Consider the following 19,878-nt stretch of genomic DNA (forward strand, 5'->3'; position numbering starts at 1 on the left):
CACAGTGGCTGTGTGGTAAGTAGCTTGCTTACCAACCACATGGTTCCGCGTTCATTCTCACTGCGTGACATCTTGGGCAAGTGTCTTCTACTATAGCCTCGGGCCGACCAAAGCCTTGTGAGTGGATTTGGTAGACGGAAACTGAAAGGAAGCCTGTCGTATATATGTATATATATATATGTATGTGTGTGTATATGTTTGTCCCCCCCCAACATCGCTTGACAACCGATGGTGGTGTGTTTACGCCCCCGTAACTTAGCGGTTCAGCAAAAGAGACCGATAGAATAAGTACTAGGCTTCCAAAGAATAAGTCCTGGGGTCGATTTGCTCGACTAAAGGTGGTGCTCCAGCTGTCACTGTCCCTCTGTGATGTGAAGTATGCCTTTGGGGGGGGCTTGGCCCAGACTTCCTCTCCTACCTGCATGTCGTGATATACATGGGTGTTGCCATTCATACCTGAACATCACTCTGTGTGGCATGAACTCCTTGGCCTGTCCCGATCGGGCTGATATATTGTACCAAAATACCACTTCCAGTGGTGAGATGCATCCTCTCTCTGCCATGGTTTTGATTGTGCAGTGGTGTCTTTCCACGTTCTCATTTCCACTCAGTTTTTATGCTATTTTGAAGAAGTGGTGCATGTTCCACTTATCAAGTATCTCCTTCAGCATCTCCAAATGAAATGCAGTGCCGTTGTCCATCAGCAATTCATTCATAGGGCCTGGTTCAGAAATATTTCATTCAGGATACATGCAACCTCATCTGCAGTACCCATCTTCATTCCCCCACCCCCATATGGCCATCCAACTTGGTTTGCAGTTGACCCTTGAGAGATATGTCCCCGGCTGCTATTGTGTCACATCTACTGCCAGTCATCTCCAGTTGTGCTCTACTGAGATGTTTCCTGGCTCATGTACACCCAGAGCAGGATCAATGGATTGACACCTATCACAGCTCCTGACCACCTTTTGAATGCTCTGCCTAGTGTCATCAGAGTCAACCCTCCTGGCAAGATACAGGGTTCTATCCATGCCCATATGCTGCATGGCATTCAATCTCCTTAGTTCCAAGTCCCTCAGCTGACACACTGCAGCTATCCCCCACTCCGAATCTTCCAGCACTGTTAACCAGGCCTTTTTCATCCTGATTAGAACGTCTGCCTTATTCCTCTCTTAGGACACAAAGATCATGCTCAGTTTCAAACCAAATTTGGCAGCTAGCTCTCCCAGAACCCCTAGGTAGCGCTTTACTAACATCTCTGCATCCCCTTTGGTTTGAATCCTCTTTTCATTGGTGATCACTGATCCTACTCATCCAAGCACAGTAGCTGAATCAGTTCAGATTTTGATGGAGTGCAGCCCCCATCTCAGGGCCAGATTCGCCTACTTCAACACTACATCCAACTCAGCCACATCAATGTGGTTGTAATCATTTGTTTTTTGGAGTCAGGCTGCATCCTCCACTTTGACACCTCCAATTTCCAGGACAAGCCCTATTGCTATGCTGCTAGCATCACACCATATGGTCCCTTTCTCCAATCTTGGCACATATTGGCTTCCTCTTACTGGGTCTTCTGCTCTACCCTAGGATCTCCTGCATCATTGTCACCGTCTTCTCTCACTTTATCCCCAGCTTGCCCTATCTACTTATCTCTTGATGCAGCTGCATGCTGTTTGAAGCCACACTGCAATTGGAAAGTGACCCACTAGTCTCCCACACTTCTAAAATAGTTCTCATCTGCTGACACTGGTACCAGTTCCAGGATCTCATTCCCTCTCCAGAACACCAACAGATCTGTTTTGTCTCTTTGAGGCTTGAGCCCCAGTGCAGCTCCTCTAAGCATTGGCTCCGGTGGTTTTTCTCCTCATTCTTTACTGATCGTCACGTAACATCACGGGCTTCCACGGCTGCCATCGTTACTGCATTCCTCCCGGTGTTTTATGTCAACATGCAGGCTTGAGCAATGAGCTCACTCATTGCTATTTTTTCTCTGCCTGGTAGTTGTTGCAGTAGCACCAATATGTCATCAGGGAAGCCATTTACAAAAGCCAATTGTGCTGCCTTTTCTAGCCCCTCTCCGGTAAAACCAGACAGCATGGCCAGTCTCTGAACCTCCACTGTGTACACATCTACCTGTTCCCCTGTTCATCTGACTCTTCACAGCTTGGCAAATGCAGCATATGATCCTTCTGTAAAGGCTTCTTTTAGGTGCAGCTTGATCTTTGTCACATCTAGTTGGTCTGTCTCATCCATCTCGATGTACAGCACCAATGTGTTTCCTTCTAGATACAAAGCCACGAGACCCGCCATATCATCCATGCCTTGCAGCCTGGCCACCACCTTGATTTTCCAGATCCAGACAACCATGTCTCTTTTACCACAGAAAGGTCTGATGGCATCGCTGCCAATCCTTATTTTTGCAACAGCAATGGAAAAATTTATGCATATACAAGTGTAGTGTGAGGGAACTGTAATGTGAGGAATAAATAGTCCACCTACCTTTCAGTGTCGACTGTCCAGCTGTGTTAAATCCAAGATGTGCCCTAACTGTCTTGCTTATCACTAGTAGCTACTGCCAAAGCTCTCTCCTGCCCTTGCACTCACGCATATCCAGTCACCATGACTGCCTCAAAGTCAAAGAGGACCATGCTGGTCTTCCTTCACTTCAATCTTCCCTCTTCCGGTGGGGACCTCGGCTGTCGATGTCACTGCCCTTTTCTTTTGGTTCACCTCATCCCCACAGAGCTGCCATAAAATATATTAATACCTATGTGAATAGTGTTTAATCAATCAAAGGAAGTGCACAGGTTTTCCCATCAAACAGATTCTACAACCTTCTGGGCTAACAATTTTTAAAAGCAATATTCAACTTAGGGAGAGATACTTTGTGATTTTATGAGCTGGTGGTTTTTTTCTGTACAGTACTCTCATCTTTCACACCTTGCATTGTCAATCAACTATTATTCATTATATGCAGCAATTCATAATGCCCTGTATCACTCTCATGATATTATTATATTGGATGTACACTCAACAAGGTGGATAAAGAAAATATTTGGAAACTAAGAAAAATCTTAGTGTGGTTGTTTTCAAAACACTGCCTTCTTGACATTGAGGACAGCCAAAGAAGATAAGACAACAAACGGCACAAAAAATATTTTCTGAAAAAAGTTTGTAGTGACGTCATTTGGCACCAAAATACAGTTGCCATTACTGCGTTTTCATCCACGCATGCGCAGGGAATAGTTCCGGAAGGAACACTGGAAGAGTCTCATGCGCATGCATGGAATTCAACATCTAAACGTTCCCGCTCAATTCATTCTCTTTCTCGGTCGGCCGGCCATGAGTATGGACGGGTCAAGCTGTCTCTCCATCATTCCAACTCTGGGGACAGCTCACATCAACATTCCAACGTCTCAGCAACCATGCCTATTTTCCTCCATAAATAAATATTGTGTTGATAGTTCAGAGTCGCGTTTCGTTGTGTTTATTCCGAATTTAATATAGGAAAGCAGGTGTACACCTAATGGTGTATAACCACTTTTCTATAATTGGTGACCCCGACGTGATTCAAACATGCATCCCAACGTGAAAAGTTCACATTACTTTCCTAAAAGTGGTGACCCCGACGTAATTCGGATAACCACTTTCCTAAAAGTGGTGACCCCGACGTGATTGAAACACGCAGCCCAACGTGAAAAGTTCACATTACTTTCCTAAAAGTGGTGACCCCGGCGTGATTCGGATAACCACTCTCCTAAAAGTGGTGACCCCGACGTGATTCAAACACGCGACCCCGAGTAAGAACAAACGCAGCTGAAGATTCTGATCTACCAACTGATAATACTACACTGCCGCCGCTGACATAAGTAACTACGGCACTTTCCTATAACTGGTGACCCGAATAAAGAACAACTGCAGCCGAATATCTGAGCTACAAATCAATACTACAATTGGTACCCCGATCTAAAAAGATCTACAGACCCCGTTTCAACAGCCATTGAATTCGTATGCTTTGCGACGTTCAACATCAGGATTGCCTCTACATTCTCATCAAACACAAGTGAAAAGCTAAGAAAATTTTTTCTACGTTAAAGTTTTTCCTTTTATCAAATGACTTCTAGAGCCTATAAACAAAAACTTCTTCATTGCTAAGACCTTTGTGGTTTTTTACACAAAAAACTTCACGGTTATTTCATTCTAACAACTTTTTGAGCAATTTCCTACATGTTTTCACGAGACGTCAAATTCATTCTTACACAGCGTCCTCTACTTGCTGAAAATAGCAGTAAAAATGCACAGTTACATTTCAGTGAGTGCATAACATTTATTGATGCTTACTTATTCCCAGTTCAGCATATTTCACACCTCTCCGTTTCTCACGGCCGGAGAATGGAAGAGTTACTGGCTTATTTTCATTTGTACGGGATCTTTTGTTCATTTTCGCTCGCAGCTCCGAATTCATAACAGCATCTCCAGCCAAGCCTACCATCGCCGTCGCCATCGCAACCCGTAGTCTTGGGTTGAATTTCTTCAAGGTTGACGCTAATGGTCATACAGAGATTGTGTCTGTCGACCGTCTGAAAAAGCGTACCTTTTCAAACACCACTGTCAACATCATTACCACCACACATACAGCAGCAGCAGCAATTCCAGCGACTCCATCAACAGCATCTCCAGCTACGACTACACACCGTCGTCGCCAACAGCAACACAAGTCTACGACTACTACTAAGCATCGTCCTCGCCACCAGTGCCAACACGACTTTCTATGTACACCAATCCAAACCACCGCGGCACGTCTCTCTCTCTTCGATTCTGTTAGGTGTTTCATATTCACCACGATTAATAATAGACAAGAGAATTCAGCCAGCGACGAACATCTGTATAACAAGAATCCGGCCCGGCATGGAAGCCCCAACATCACAACTTCTTTCACATACAGACTCTTCCAATTGTGTACTCAACAAACTGGTATAAATGCTCACGTGTTACTGACTCTTTCTATCTGCTGTAATATTTCACATACACATACATGTATCACTCACACACACTCTTTTCTTTATACAACGGCCTGTCTTTTATTATGTCTTTATATGTCGCATTCACACTCACGATCAACAGACCAGTTAAAATGTTCAGTACCAGGTAACAGGTCCCAACTAGCATCCGACGCTCAACTACAGCTCTGCTCACTGACCACAACTTCCTGCGTATTAACATTCATTTCTTTGATTTTTCTTTGTGTGTGTTTGTGCCACATCTTGTGGTTGGTTTCAGTGGCCATCTTGCCTCAGACGTCCCTCCAAAATTTCTATTTTTGTGCTTCCACACTCAAGGGGGAGCCATTGTAGTGACGTCATTTGGCGCCAAAATACAGTCGCCATTACTGCGTTTTCATCCACGCATGCGCAGGGAATAGTTCCGGAAGGAACATGGGAAGAGTCTCATGCGCATGCGTGGAATTCAACATCTAAATGTTCCCACTCAATTCAGTCTCTTTCTCGGTCGGCCGGCCATGAGCATGGACGGGTCAAGCTGTCTCTCCATCATTCCAACTCTGGGGACAGCTCACATCAACATTCCAACGTCTCAGCAACCATGCCTATTTTCCTCCATAAATAAATATTGTTGTGTTGATAGTTCAGAGTCGCGTTTCGTTGTGTTTATTCCGAATTTAATATAGGAAAGCAGGTGTACACCTAATGGTGTATAACCACTTTTCTATAAGTTCATTCAAAATACAAATGTGTGTTGATAATACCTTGACCTTTATGCTATTGATTGAGCCTCTATGTTCTGCTTGAGTATGTTGGTAGAGCATTGATCAGCCTTTCTTTCCTTTAAGCTCCCACCAGTGTTCATCTATACATTCTCCTATGCTGTCTCTCCATTGTAAGTAGTTGTCATGTCTCTGCACAGTCCCTCAGTACAGTGTAAGCTATATACTACATTCCTAACCTTACAGTTAACCTGTGGGTTCATCCTACGTATTATACAATTGTTCTCCGTACATGGGGACCTATTAAAGGGATAAGTTCTACAACAACCACACACACACAAATACAGACGCAAACGCATATAAGGATACACGTCATAGAAAAGCAGAATAGATTAAGCGGAGCAGGAGCACACACGAGAACAGAAAGTGTTGCTGTAGAAGTCACAGGTGTGTGACGAAAGATTTCTGGACAATGGACATGAGGTAGAATAAGAACAGTAATAAACAAGTGAAGAACGAATATAAGGTGCCTGTGTTTATTTAACTAAAAAAAAAAAAAAAGACCGTCCCGAAATATAACAAGAAAAGTTATAAAGTTTACAAACTTTTGATATCTGCAACTTGAATTTTGTCAGGTTTGAGCACAAGCAATGTGTATATAAGATGTAATAGCAAGCAACAACGAATAACCTTTTAATTTGGAATACATTCCAAAATACCAAACTACATAAAAAATGAAAATATTAATTACCTAAAATTTTCGCACTTTTTACGAAAGTGTGGCTATAATTAAAGTATTTAACTCTTACGGTGCAAAGAAACCCCGGGTGATTTCAGTCCGGGTTCGTTGGATTTTATCTTTGATCATGGATGTGGACAGTCTTCAACAGAATATTGACCTCTACACTACTCAGGTAGACACTGTTAGTGCCTCCACTCACCTAATATGCATCAACAGCTGACACTTGTTTTAGCGAATAGCGATGCTGCATGGTCGTAATGTGTGCTGTTTGTTTATTATTATTGTTGTTGTTTATATCGCAATGATTAAGTCTTATATACATGAGGTACATATGAAACATGTTTACAGACACAAAACGAATAAACTGTCTGTTGTGTCCGAATATAGTTAAGCTACATTATTTTCCAAATACGCGTGACAGTGAGCCAAATTTTTAATTCTTCTTTTCAATTCTCAATAGTCGTACAAACACAGATAACTTCCCACACACTCACTCCGAATTATACTTTCCCTTCTTTGTAAATAAGTATGATTGTGTGCGCGGCAACACACAGATCGATTATTTGCGAGTAGGCATGATGTCTTTGGGGAAATATCTCCGTCGGTTTCGATATCTTTAGTTGTTCGGTCTTTATTGTTGCGAAACTGGCCGAGTGTTCCACTGACATTTGTTCGTTCGCGTAATCCTCTGAAATACAGGTATAATCTAACTGACATGCTTCCACAGTTTCCTCTATCCGTTTTAAATTACAATGTTTGGGTCGGCCCAAAACCTTTGTCCGAAATATGGCACAGTGGGCTCGAACTCACGACCTCAAGATTGCGGAGCCACTCAGCCTTACTTGCAGCCATCATCTATCTATCTATCTATCTATCTGCGTGTGTATGTATGTGTACAAATGTATGTATGTGTGTGGGTATATATATATATATATATATATATATATATATATATATATATACACACATATACATGTATATACATACATGTATATATATGTATGTATATACATATGTATATGTATGTATATATCCTATGTATATATATATATATATATATATATATATATATATATATATTAGTTTTAAAGATTTCCTTGTTAATGGACTGCACCCATGCTGGGACACCGTCTTGAAACGTTTTAGTCAAATAAATCCAGCTCATCTATTGTTGAACTGCTAATTGATAGAGATATAAACAAACCAAACCAGTTGTCAAGTTATGGTAGGTGGGTCAAACAAAGACACACACATAAATAGAATACATATATATCATCATCATCATTTTCATTAAGCATCCACTTTAAATGCTAGTGTAGGTTAGTTGGTTTGGCATGGTTTCTACAGATGGAGGCCCTTCCTAACACTATCCACTCCAAGAAAGTAGTGAGTGCCTTTTACATGTCACTGGCACAGGTACTTTGTATGTGTCATCAGTACAGGTGCCTTTTATGTGTCACTGGCTATGACTACGATTTCACTTGGCTTGAGTCTTCTCAAGCACAGCACATTGCCAAATATCTTGATCACTTATCACCTCTGTGAGACCTAACATTCAAAGATCATGCTTCACCGCCATGTCTTATGTCTTCCTGGGCCTACCTCTTCCACAGGTTCCCTCCGCAGTTAAAGATCGACACTTCTTTACACAATTGTCCTCATCCATATGCATCACATTACCATACCAATGCAATCATCTCTCTTGCATACATATCTGAAGCTTCTTATGCCCAATTTTTCTCTCAAGACAATTACACACTGTTATACATGCACACTGACATTGCACATCCAGCAAAGCATACTAGCTTCATTTCTTTCAAGCCTTCACAAGTCCTCTGTAATCACAGCCTATGTTTCACTGCCATGTAGCATAGCTGTTTGTACACAGGCATCATACAATCTGCCTTTCACTTTGAGGGAGAGGCTCATTGTTACCAACAAAGGTAGAAGCTTTCTGAACTTTGCCCTGCCTATTCTTATTCTAGCACATTGCCCAGCCTATATATATCAGCTGTAAGTGTGTATGGGTGTATATATGTATAGATATCTGTATGCATGTATATGTGTGTACATATTACATGTACATCTATATATATACATCTACACATATGTATACATTTACATGTATGCATATAGATCTATATATATATCTATACATATACGTGTACATATGCATTTCTCTCTCTCTCTCTCTCTCTCTCTCTATATATATATATATATATATACATCTATATATATATATATATATATATACATCTATATATATATATATATATATATATATATATATATATATATATATATATATATATATATATACAAAATATATAGTTTTAAAATATATATATATACATGTATATGGATACGTTTGTGCAGATATATATATATGCATGTATGTATGTATATATATATGTATGCCTGTATATATGTGAGAGTATAGTTTCACTGCAGTAGATTCAGTATGAAAATGAAACCATTAAAGTGAAAGTATCTGTCATTACAGTATCGAAATGTGATTGTTTCAGTTTTGATAGTGAAACAGTGGTATAGTTTCATTTTTAAAGTGAAAGTATTTGACATGAGTGTTTTTGTTTCCCTTTTGACATGTAATACTTAAATAGTGGAGGAGATATGATGTTGCTGTGGGCTTGAACTATGCAAGAAGTTAAAAATTCTTTTTGACTAAAACACAACCGGGACCCTAAGTAAGGCATGTGTAAAATTTGAATGAAATTGGTTGTGTAGTTCTCGAGTTTTAGGGATTCACACTCACAGACACACATTCTCATTTTTACAGAGATTACAAAAGAGCTACTGATACTTTCATGCTATAAGATATATCAAATTGGCAGATTTATATAACATTCCATGTATCTTTAAGCTATCTTCCAGGCTCAGTTCATAATGTTATTTGTACTTAACCTGGATGCTGGTCTATGAGAAAAACAAGAAGAAAGAAGCACAAAGAAGGTTGATGCAAAAAGTGGAATGAAAAAAAGAAAAGAAAGAAAACCAAGATCTTCATCCTCTTTGATTTAGAAAGCATAATTCATATAGCTGGTGTTGAATAATATAACAGAAAGGAGGCCAAAGCCTGGGAGATAGCAACTGAATCCAGAGTGGGTAGTGTCCTGCAGTTTGACAAAAGAAATCTGTTCAAACTTTCAGTTCTGGAATTGTGTGGTTAAATTCTTGGATCTAAAAAGGATGTGTGATCTTTCAGTTACACATAATTTGTATCTCTTTTATCCATTTATATATGGCATAGATTTCTCCACGATTCTCCTCTTGATTGTTTGTGGCATGCATTTGTGATGATGATCTTGGCTTTCTTAATTTTTTTTTCTTCTTCTTTCACCTTTTGCATCAGCTTTCTTTGTGTTTTTTTCTTCTCCTTTTTTCTTAGTTTTTTTAATGTTTTCCCATAGACCTGCATCATGGTTCTTAAGTACATCTAACATTATGAACTGAGCTTAAGAGATTGTTTGGAGATAGGAGAGTGGGCCAAAAAGTTTGTAGACAGACTATGAAGGAGTGACGCTACAACTGTGAAATCTTGTATGCATTAATTTCACCTTTTTGTATTAATAACTGCATTGTTTCTTTCTAGGTAAATTGACACCTGACTGTTCAAAGACTTCAGAAGTAACTAGTAGTGACTACTCTTGAGAATGAATAAAATTTGGCATAGTGGTGCTATCAAGTACCTGCAGAAAAAGGGTTTAGACCCTAATGAAATTTATGCTGACATGGCTGCTACATTAGGGGATGACACTCCAGCTGTATCATCAAGGCAAAAGTGAGCAGCTGAATTTAGGAGGGGAGAGTCTTGAAGATGACCCTGGACATCCTACAACTGCCACCACTGAGGAAAACACTGATTGTGTTCACCAATGTTATTAGCATATCCTGTAAGAGAGTTGAGAATATTCTTCACAATGAACTTGGCATAGTGAAGGATTCTGCTCAGTGAATAACACATCTGACCACTGATCAAAAGTGTACCAGGCTGATCACATCATGGGAAAATTTGATGGTGCTTGCTTCCTTGAACGTTTTCTAAATCATCACTTTGAGCAGAGACAGAGACTATCCATGCAGTAGAAAAGCCCCTCCTTACCTGCTCCAAAGAAGGTCAAGGTTGTTTCATCTGCAGGGAAGGTTATGGCCTCAGTTTTTTGGGATGCAAAAAGCATTGTGTTTATTGACTATCTTCAAAAGGGCCACACCATCAATGGATAGTACTATGCTAATTTGCTGAAGCTGTTATGAAAGGCTGTCAGGACCAAATATCCAAGAAAACTGACGAAAGGGGTCTTGTTTTATTATGACAGTGCTCCAGCACACAGGTCCTTGGTTTCAATAACTGCTGTGCATGACTGTGGCTTTGAACTGGTTGATCAGCCTTCCTATTCTCCTGATTTGGCCCCATTTGACTATCATCTGCTCCCCAATATGAAAAAACTTTTGACTGGGAATCAGTATCTGTTGTTGATGACTTTTGTGAGCAACAGGATGGAAGCTTCTTCATCAATGAGATTCAAGCACTCCAACACTTCAAATGATGAAATATGTGAACTGCAAGGGGGCGCTGTTGTAAAATAAACTTCATTTAGTCATATTCCATGAGAGTATCTTAGTCAGTCTATGAACTCTTCAGCTGACCCTTGTTCATGGCATGTTATATAAATCTGCCAATTTAATGTACCTTAAAGAATGAAACCATTAGTAATTCTTCTGTAACTGTGAATAGTTAATGTTATACACACACACACCCACATGTATATATATAATCAAATAAATATATATAATGGCATCCAGCAGCTGGTCTGCAGTTTGGCAAAAGAGACTGATAGAATAAGTACTAGGCTTAAAAAAGTACTGAGGTCAACTCAGTCGACTAAAAACTCTAGAAGGCAATGCCCAGCATGGCTGCAGTCTATTGACTGAAACAAGTAAATGAAAAAGTATATAATATTTATTGTTGTTGTTGCTACATCTAACTCATCGTAAAGCTAATACCATCATGAGTAATATCCAAACTACAGTGGAGAAGGCAAGCCACTGGATTTGGTTAAAAAGACACGATGATCAGTAGCTAGAAGAATATTGAGTGAAACCTAGCAACCAGTTGATCTAGCAAGTGGGGCCTCATCTTAGTGAGGGGCCAAGTGTGCAATAATACTGTTGAGAGGAAGGCCCCAAAATGGTGCATATTCTCTTCTGATGATCCCATAAGCTTGCTAACATCTGGTATGTGGAGCCCTTGCATTTGCAAGTTGTTTGCAAATGAATTGAAAAAAATAAATGTATGGTTCTGGGTTCTGTCTTACTGAGTGACACCTTGGGCAAGTGTCTTCTACTATAGCTTTGGGTTGACCAAAGTGATGTGAGCGGATTTGGTAGACAGAAACTGAAAGAAGCCCATTGTACATGTGTGTGTGTGTGTGTGTGTATATATATATATATATATATATATATATATATATATATATATATATATATACATATGTATGTATATATATGTATATATCTGTATCTGTGTGTGTCTTTGTGTCTGTGTTTGTCCCCCATCATTGCTTGACAACCAGTGTTGGTGTGTTTACATCCCCATAATCAGTACTAGGCTTAAAAAAATATAAAGTTAGTCCTGGGGTTGATTTGTTTGGCTAAAACACTCCAGCATGGCTGCAGTCATATGACTGAAACAAGTAAAGGATATATATATATATACATATAATATAAAATAAGAATACAAACGGGTTAAAGGTTCACCAAAACTGTTTCAGATGCCTTTTTTTATTGATGAAAAGCTCAATTAAGTCATGAAAAAATCATTTACTGCCAGTGATTAAAAATTTGGTTTGGAGACAAAAATACCACAAGATGTAGATAGACCCTTTCAGGCTTCACTGAAGACTGAATACACACTGAGGGTTAGCTAGATTTAACTGGATATGATAAATGAGAGGAAGGCAGAGAGAAAAAATTGGGAGGAGAGGGAAGAGTGGATGGAATAAGGGTTGATGGTGTAGTATCCAGAATGTCTGCTTTGACAATACTACACTGTTAACCCTTATTCCATCCTCTCCTCTCTATTTGTTTTACTCTGTCTTCCTCTCATCTATTTATCTCTAGTTATCTATCTAGTCATGTTTAAAGAAATAAATTAGTTGTTGCATTATCCAATGATTGTTTTATGACCCATTGACCTCTGACATCGTAGCCAGTTAAATCTAGCTTACCTTTCATATGTTTTCACTCTCTTCAGTAATGCCTAACTGAGAGGGTCAACCCATACCCATATCTTGTATTTTTTTCTCCAAACCAAATTTTTAATCACCTAAAGAAAACGGTTTTTCCACGATGCAATTGAACAATTCATCAATAAAAAATGTGTCAAGAACAGCTGCAGTGAAACTTTAAACCCATCTGTGTGTTTATTTCATGCAAACACTATACCTGGAACTTTCACTTTATATCTGGAACTTGCATTGAATTCTGACCCTACGTGAGTGTGTGCATGGGTGTATATTTATATGTATGTGTGTATATATGTGTACATGTAAGGATATATATGGATATTTTTATATATGCATGTGTGTAGCATATACACGTATGTGCTGAACTTGACTTTTACCTGGTGTCCTGAATGTTAAAACACTTGAATTCAAATGAATCATACAATAAATTTATAATACATACATACATGCACAAACACACACACATACATACATACATACATACATACGTACATACATACACACACACACACACATACCTACATACATACATGATGGCCGTCCACTCGTGACCGAGGAAGACCATTGTCGACCTTTAGGAACATTTTGCATTTACGGCTCCGTTGGTGGCTAATGAGCTCTGCTCTTGATACATACATACATACATACATACATACATACATACACACACACATACATATTCAAACAAACAAACGTGCGTTTCTGCATTAAATGTAAAGAAATAGTAACCAGTGACAATTCTGTAAATAATAATAATGTTTATAAGCTTATGAATATTATTATTTACAGAATATATATAAATATATATATATATATATATATATATATAAAAAAACATTTGCTATATGTATAGTACACACACACACAAATATATATTATATATATTCATCATCATATTCATTGATTAACATTTGTTTTCCATGCTGGCATGAGTTGGGCAGTTTGACTGAGGCCTGGAGAGCCATCAGCTGCACCAGGCTCCAATTTGGTCTGGCAGAGTTTCTACAGCTGGACGCCCTTCCTAATGTCAACCACTCCGAGAGTGTAGTGGGTGCTTTTTATGTGCCACTGGCCCAAGAGCCAGTCAGTGGGTACTGGCATCGATCATGATTGGTTGGCAGTAAGGCAGACCTGGCAATGAACACGTTTTGATGGTGCTTTTTATGTGCCACTGGCACAGGAGCCAGTCAGGTGGGCCTGGCATCGACCACATTCGGACAGTGCTTTTTACATGCCATTGGCACCATACTGGTTTTACTTGACTCAACAAGTCTTCTCAAGCATATCATATCACCCGATGCATCAGGAGTATTCTTAACAGGGCTGGACGTGCGTGGCTGTGATCTCACTTTAGTTGCTGGGTCTTCTCACTCACAGTATATCTCCAAAGGTCCCGGTCTCCTGTCATTGCCTTTGTGAGGCTATGTTCGAAGGTCATGCTTCACCACCTCATCCCATGTTTTACTGGGTCTACCTCTGCCACAGGTTCCTTCAACAGTTAGGGAGTGGCACTTCCTCACACAGCTGTCTTCATTCATACGTAACACTTGGCCATACCAGCATAGTCGCCTCTCTTGCACATCACATTTGATGCTTCTTATGCTCAACTTTTCTCTCAGGTCGCTTACATTCTGTTGTGTATGCACACTGATGTTACATATCTAGCGGATCATACTTCCTTCATTTCTTTCAAGCCTATGCATGTCCTTAGCATTCATGGCCCATGTTTCACTGCCGTGTAGTATGGCAGTTCGCACACATGCATCATACTGTTTACCTTTCACTGTGTGTGAGAGGCCCTTAGTTACCAGCAGAGGTAGGAGCTCCCTGAACTTTACCCAGGCTATTCTTACTCTAGTTGCTACACTCTCAGAGCAACCACTCCCACTACAGACTTGGTTGCCTAGGTAGCAGAAGCTATTAACTACTTCTAGTTTCTTCCTCTGACATGTGATGGAATCTGTTTTCTATACATCTTCAGTGTTTATTGCCCCAGTGCATCTGCCACACACAAAAACTATTTTCCTAGTTAACCTTGATATTACTGTACCTTTTATGTGTCCATATCTTACACCGGATGCATCGTATGGAGTTTCTACCCATGCTTCTTCTACAGATTGAGCAGGGCTGTCAGCCTGAAGTGGGTTGTGATTTGACAGCCTTCCTACTTACTAAGATTTTGGTTTTGGCTAGGTTAACCCTAAGGCCCTTTGATTCTAGACCTTGCTTCTACACCCTAAACTTTGTCTCTAGTTCTGGCAGTGTCTTCCTGGGGCTATAAGCTAGAGTAGCATCATCCCATATGAGTAAACCACATTTAAGTGTCAAATATACTTCACGATGTCATGCTGCTACTGTTTACATCTCGCTCAGAGATTTATTATTGCTATATATATATATATATTATCTCCTTTCTTCTTCCTAGCTCTCCTGTGTGACCCCCCCCCCCTGTCTGGCATTCCCCATGACAGATCGCTAGCCACTACACATTCTTTATTTTCTCCCTTTGTTTCTTTCTGTGGAAGAGTTTAGGCTCGAAACGTTAAAGACTTTTTCACTTCCCAAGCATTAATTGTTTATTGTCTACACCACCTGTCTTCGTCTTTTGTGTTTTTTGTGAATTCTCCCTATATATATGTGTATGTTCATGTGTGTGTGTGTGTATGTATATTATATATATATATATATATATATATATGATGTGTAGTAAATTTATGGAAAGAAGTCCCATAAAACTCATTAATTTAGTTAAAAATGGAGAAGACAAGTTGTTAGACTATATAAGAGAATTTTGATTCATGCAGATGATTGTTTTGTACAGAGATATAATAATAATAATATAAAATCATGATTGAACTGAATTAGATTAAATTAATTAAATTAATTTGATTATATATATCATTGTAATCTTCAGTGCAGGAAGTATAAACAAAAGTTATAGTTAATAACTAACTTGACTCACATCTCTTTCTCACAAGGATAAAAATATGAATCTCCTAAATTCTTTCTGCTATATCCTTTCTAAAGTTCATTGTAAATTTTTGTTCATACTTCCTGCACTGAAGAGTACAATGATATAGATAATTAAATTAATTCTATTAGTTTAATCTAAATCAATTCAATCATGAATTTGCATTTTTTTTTATCTCTGTACGAAATGATGGTCTGCATGAATTAAAATTCTTTTATATATTTTAACAACTTGTCTTCTTTTTTAACTAAATTGGATGATTTTATGGGACTTCTTTCCACAAATTCACCACACTTCATATACTAGTATTATTTTCATATCTTTGCAAATTTATGCCTGTAAACTACTAGCAAAATATGAAGAATTAACATTAGAAATCTTTTTGGGAAACCTCCAAATTAAAGGACAAATCTACATTCAACCTTTTTACACCTCCGTTTTTCCCTTCTTTGAACTTTCCTTGTTTCCGACGAAGGGCTCCGCCCGAAACGTCATACTCTCTCTCTCTTTCCTTTCCTGATCGTCTAGTAACACTATCCGTAGTAACACTGTCTTTTTTTGAACCTATATATATATATATATATATACACACACACACACATATATATATATATACACACACACACACATATATATATATATATATATATATATATATACACACATATATATATATATATATATATATATATATATATATATATATATATATATATATATACACACATATATATATATATATATTTAGAAGCAGGATACTGCTAATCCCTATATATTTATGATTATATATATATTTATATATATTATATGAATTGAATTGAATTGGTCTAGTTTCAGCTCATGAGCTGTGGCCATGCTGGGGTACTGTCAGTCTGTGTTGCTACATAATTTTACTTCACTAATTGTTTTTAGAAATTGGTGTTTGGTGTATGAGGGACTTTGATGCTGCTGCCCTCATTTGCACTTCCTGCTGTGAAGTTGGTTTATCTGGCACACTTGACAGTAAGTGGTCTAGTTTCGTTTTGAAGACACTTACATCCACCCCATGTAGGTCTCTCAGGTCTTTTAGGAGGATATTGAAGAACTGTGGGCCTTTAAAGCCCAGGATGTTGCAATATCTTGTTCTATATTTTGATGGCAAAGTTGGAGTCTTTGGTACTATGCCTTGGTGCTCTGTTCTGGCATTAGTGTAACTCTCAATGCCAAAGTTTGGGACAAGTCCCTCTAAGATCTTCCAGATGTATATTGTGGCATATCTTTCCTGCCTATGCTCTAGGGAATAGAGTCTCAATCTCTTGAGTCTTTTCCAGTAGCTTATATGCTGCCTAGAGGCTATCTTTGTGTAGCTTCATTGGATTGCCTCAAGTTCTGCAATTAATTTTACACTGGTTGGTGACCATAGTTGGGAGCAATAGGCAAAGCAGCTTTGGACAAATGTCCTCCAGAGGACCATCATGGTTTCCTGATCTCTCATTCTAAAAGCTCTAAGAATCCATCTTGTGAGCCACCTGCATTTCATTGCCAACTTAGCAACATGCACATGGAAGGCTGCATCATTATTCATGTAAATGCCCAGGTCTCACACTGATTGTGTCTCTGGGATTGCAATCCCTCCAGGTCTTGTATATTTAATTGGTATTGCATTCAGTTTTGCATGCTGATAGCACAAGGCTTGAAACTTTTTAGCATTAAACTGCATGTTATTCTTTTCAGCCCACTTGTATATTTCATCCAGCTCACATTGCAGGTGCATAGTGTCTTCAGGGTTCTGTATTACCTGTGAGACTTTTGTATCATCTGCATAACTTGTGATTGTGGTTCTGTGTGTGGCTGAGGGCATATCTGAGAGGGCCATTATGAACAGCAATGGACCCAAAACATTGCCTTGTGGAACACCACTCACTATTTGTGTGTCATTGGTGGTGGCCCCATTGGCTACTACCACATGACTTCTATCCTTCAGAAAGTCATGCAGCCATTCTTCCAATTTTCCGACTATGCCGAGATCACACAGTTTGTGACATATCATTCTATGATCAACTGTATTGAAAGCCTTTGCAAAATTGAGATATATCACATCCACATTTAAGAGGTTGAGCGGCTGTTTCAACACCCAGTCATAGTGTTGTAAGAGCTGAGTCAGGCAGCTTCTTCCTGGTTGGAAACCATGTTGGGTATCAGCAAGTTATTTTCCTCAAGGAAGGTGATTATTTTTCTTCTGACTATTCATTCCATGACTTTGCTGATGTGTGAGATCAGAGAGATTGATCTGTAGTTTTTGGCCTCTGTTCTGCTACCTCCTTTATGAATAGGGCATATTTTACCTTCCTTCAGCTTCCTTGGAAGTTTGCCAGTTACAAGAAAGCTCTAGAAGAGGGACTACAGTGGTCTTGCTAGGACTTGCTTCCATTATTTTAAAAGGATTGCTGAGTTCAGGTTCATTTCATCTACAGCATTTATTATGTCTTCTTTTATATTGATGTAACCAATCATCATTGCCTCTGTTTCTATATTTCAGTGGCAGAAAAGTCAGCTGGATTACTGACTTGCAAGTGTCCTAGGGGCTGGAGGGAAAACACTTTTGAATTGCTCATTTAGTATTTCACTTATCCTCATTGGGTTTCCTGTGAGTGAACCAACTTTTTTGAGGAGTGGCCTTACCCTGCAGTGCACTGAAGCTATTTCTTTGGCAAACTTGTAGAAGGCTCTGCAGTTAGATTTTATGTTGTCTATAGCCCAGGCTTCTACTCTTTCTTTTTCATGGGAGAGTTGCAGATGTGATCTTTGCAGTATGGAGTCGCGCATTGTCCTGATGAAACATCACTCCTTTTCGATTCACTAAAGTGGGTCTTTTTTCTTCAAAGCTTGGTTCAAACGCTCTAATTGCTGTCAGTCGACTTGAGCATTGATTGTTGCATTAGGTGGTAACAATTCAAAGTGAATTACTCCTTTGCAATCCCAGCAAATAGTGAGAACCTTTTTCTCATGAAGTTCCCTTCTCGGTTGTGGTTGAGCTTTTTCCCTTTTACCAAGCCACTGTTTACGACATTTAACATTTTGATAGAAGATCCATTTTTTGTCGCCAGTCACAAGTCTATCTAAAAAGGGTGAGATGAGTTCGCATGAATGGAAAGAAGAGCAGTTGTCAACTCTGTATTTGCGGTTGCTTTCGGACAATTCACGAGGCACCCATTTTCCAAGTTTAGGAACCTTTCCAAGCTGTTGAAGGTGACGATGAACAGTTGTATGGTTTGAACAAAGCTTTATTGCCAATTCTTCAACTGATAATGCAGGATTTTCTTCAAGTAATGCCTCAAGGAGCTTATCATCAAACTCAACTGGACGTCCTGTTCGATCTTCATCTTCAAGACTGAAATCTCCACTTCTGAATTTTGCAAACCATCTTCCGCAAGTTCTTTCATTCAAGCATTCTTTCCCATAAACTGAGTGTATATTTCGAGTCGCTTTGGCTGCAGATTTTTTTTTTGTAATCATAATGCATTATGTGCCTCAAATGCTCTTTAGATACTTCCATGTTAGAAAGGGTTTTAATCAAAGAAATTTTAATTCTATTATTCTGTAAAATAATATTTAATTAGTTTAAATGTACACAAATGCATAAAATTAATTTTTAATTCCATTAGACATTCTAAAATATTATTAAATTCCATTCAATTTTAAAAAAGGTAAACTCAGACAGAACTTATGAGATGACCTGATACATACATACACATGCGTGCATGCACACCCACGTACATGTGCCTATATGCATATGTTCACTCAGACTCGCATGAAACACACACATGTGCACCTACACATAGTCAAATAGATGCACATATATATGCAACCATGCATGTACACGCATACAAATCCACACATGTGTGCACATACACACACACACGCATACACATGCACATAACCATACACGTACAGTTATATTCAAATGCACGTCTAAAAACATACATGCTATGTATGCATATGCTCACTTACACTCACGTGGACTCCCACGTACATATGCAACCATACACATGTGCATGTACATATATACATACCCACACACACGCACACACATGCGCACAAAAATTTCATATACATGTCTATATACGCACATGCACAAGAAAAATACTGAGTGGAAGGTAAAATACAGAAAAAAAAAGTGTAAAATATATAAAGCAATAAA

General features: G+C 38.9%; 1 protein-coding gene across 3 annotated transcripts in view; it reads left to right on the forward strand.

The window, feature by feature from the left end:
* The first annotated feature begins 6,504 nt into the window (after positions 1-6,504).
* LOC106868904 (zinc finger CCCH-type with G patch domain-containing protein) overlaps positions 6,505-19,878 on the forward strand; it is a 273,920-nt gene continuing 260,546 nt past the window's right edge. For all 3 annotated transcript variants that reach the window (XM_089349318.1, XM_089349317.1, XM_052966289.2), the window contains exon 1: positions 6,505-6,636. In XM_089349318.1, the coding sequence (XP_089205444.1) occupies positions 6,589-6,636 (48 nt within the window). In that variant the 5' untranslated portion in view covers positions 6,505-6,588. The remainder of the gene's footprint in view (positions 6,637-19,878) is intronic.

The sequence above is a fragment of the Octopus bimaculoides genome, chromosome 3 (genome assembly GCF_046866305.1).
Source record: "Octopus bimaculoides isolate indiv1 chromosome 3, ASM4686630v1, whole genome shotgun sequence".
In the NCBI taxonomy this organism is placed as follows: Eukaryota; Metazoa; Mollusca; class Cephalopoda; order Octopoda; family Octopodidae; genus Octopus; species Octopus bimaculoides.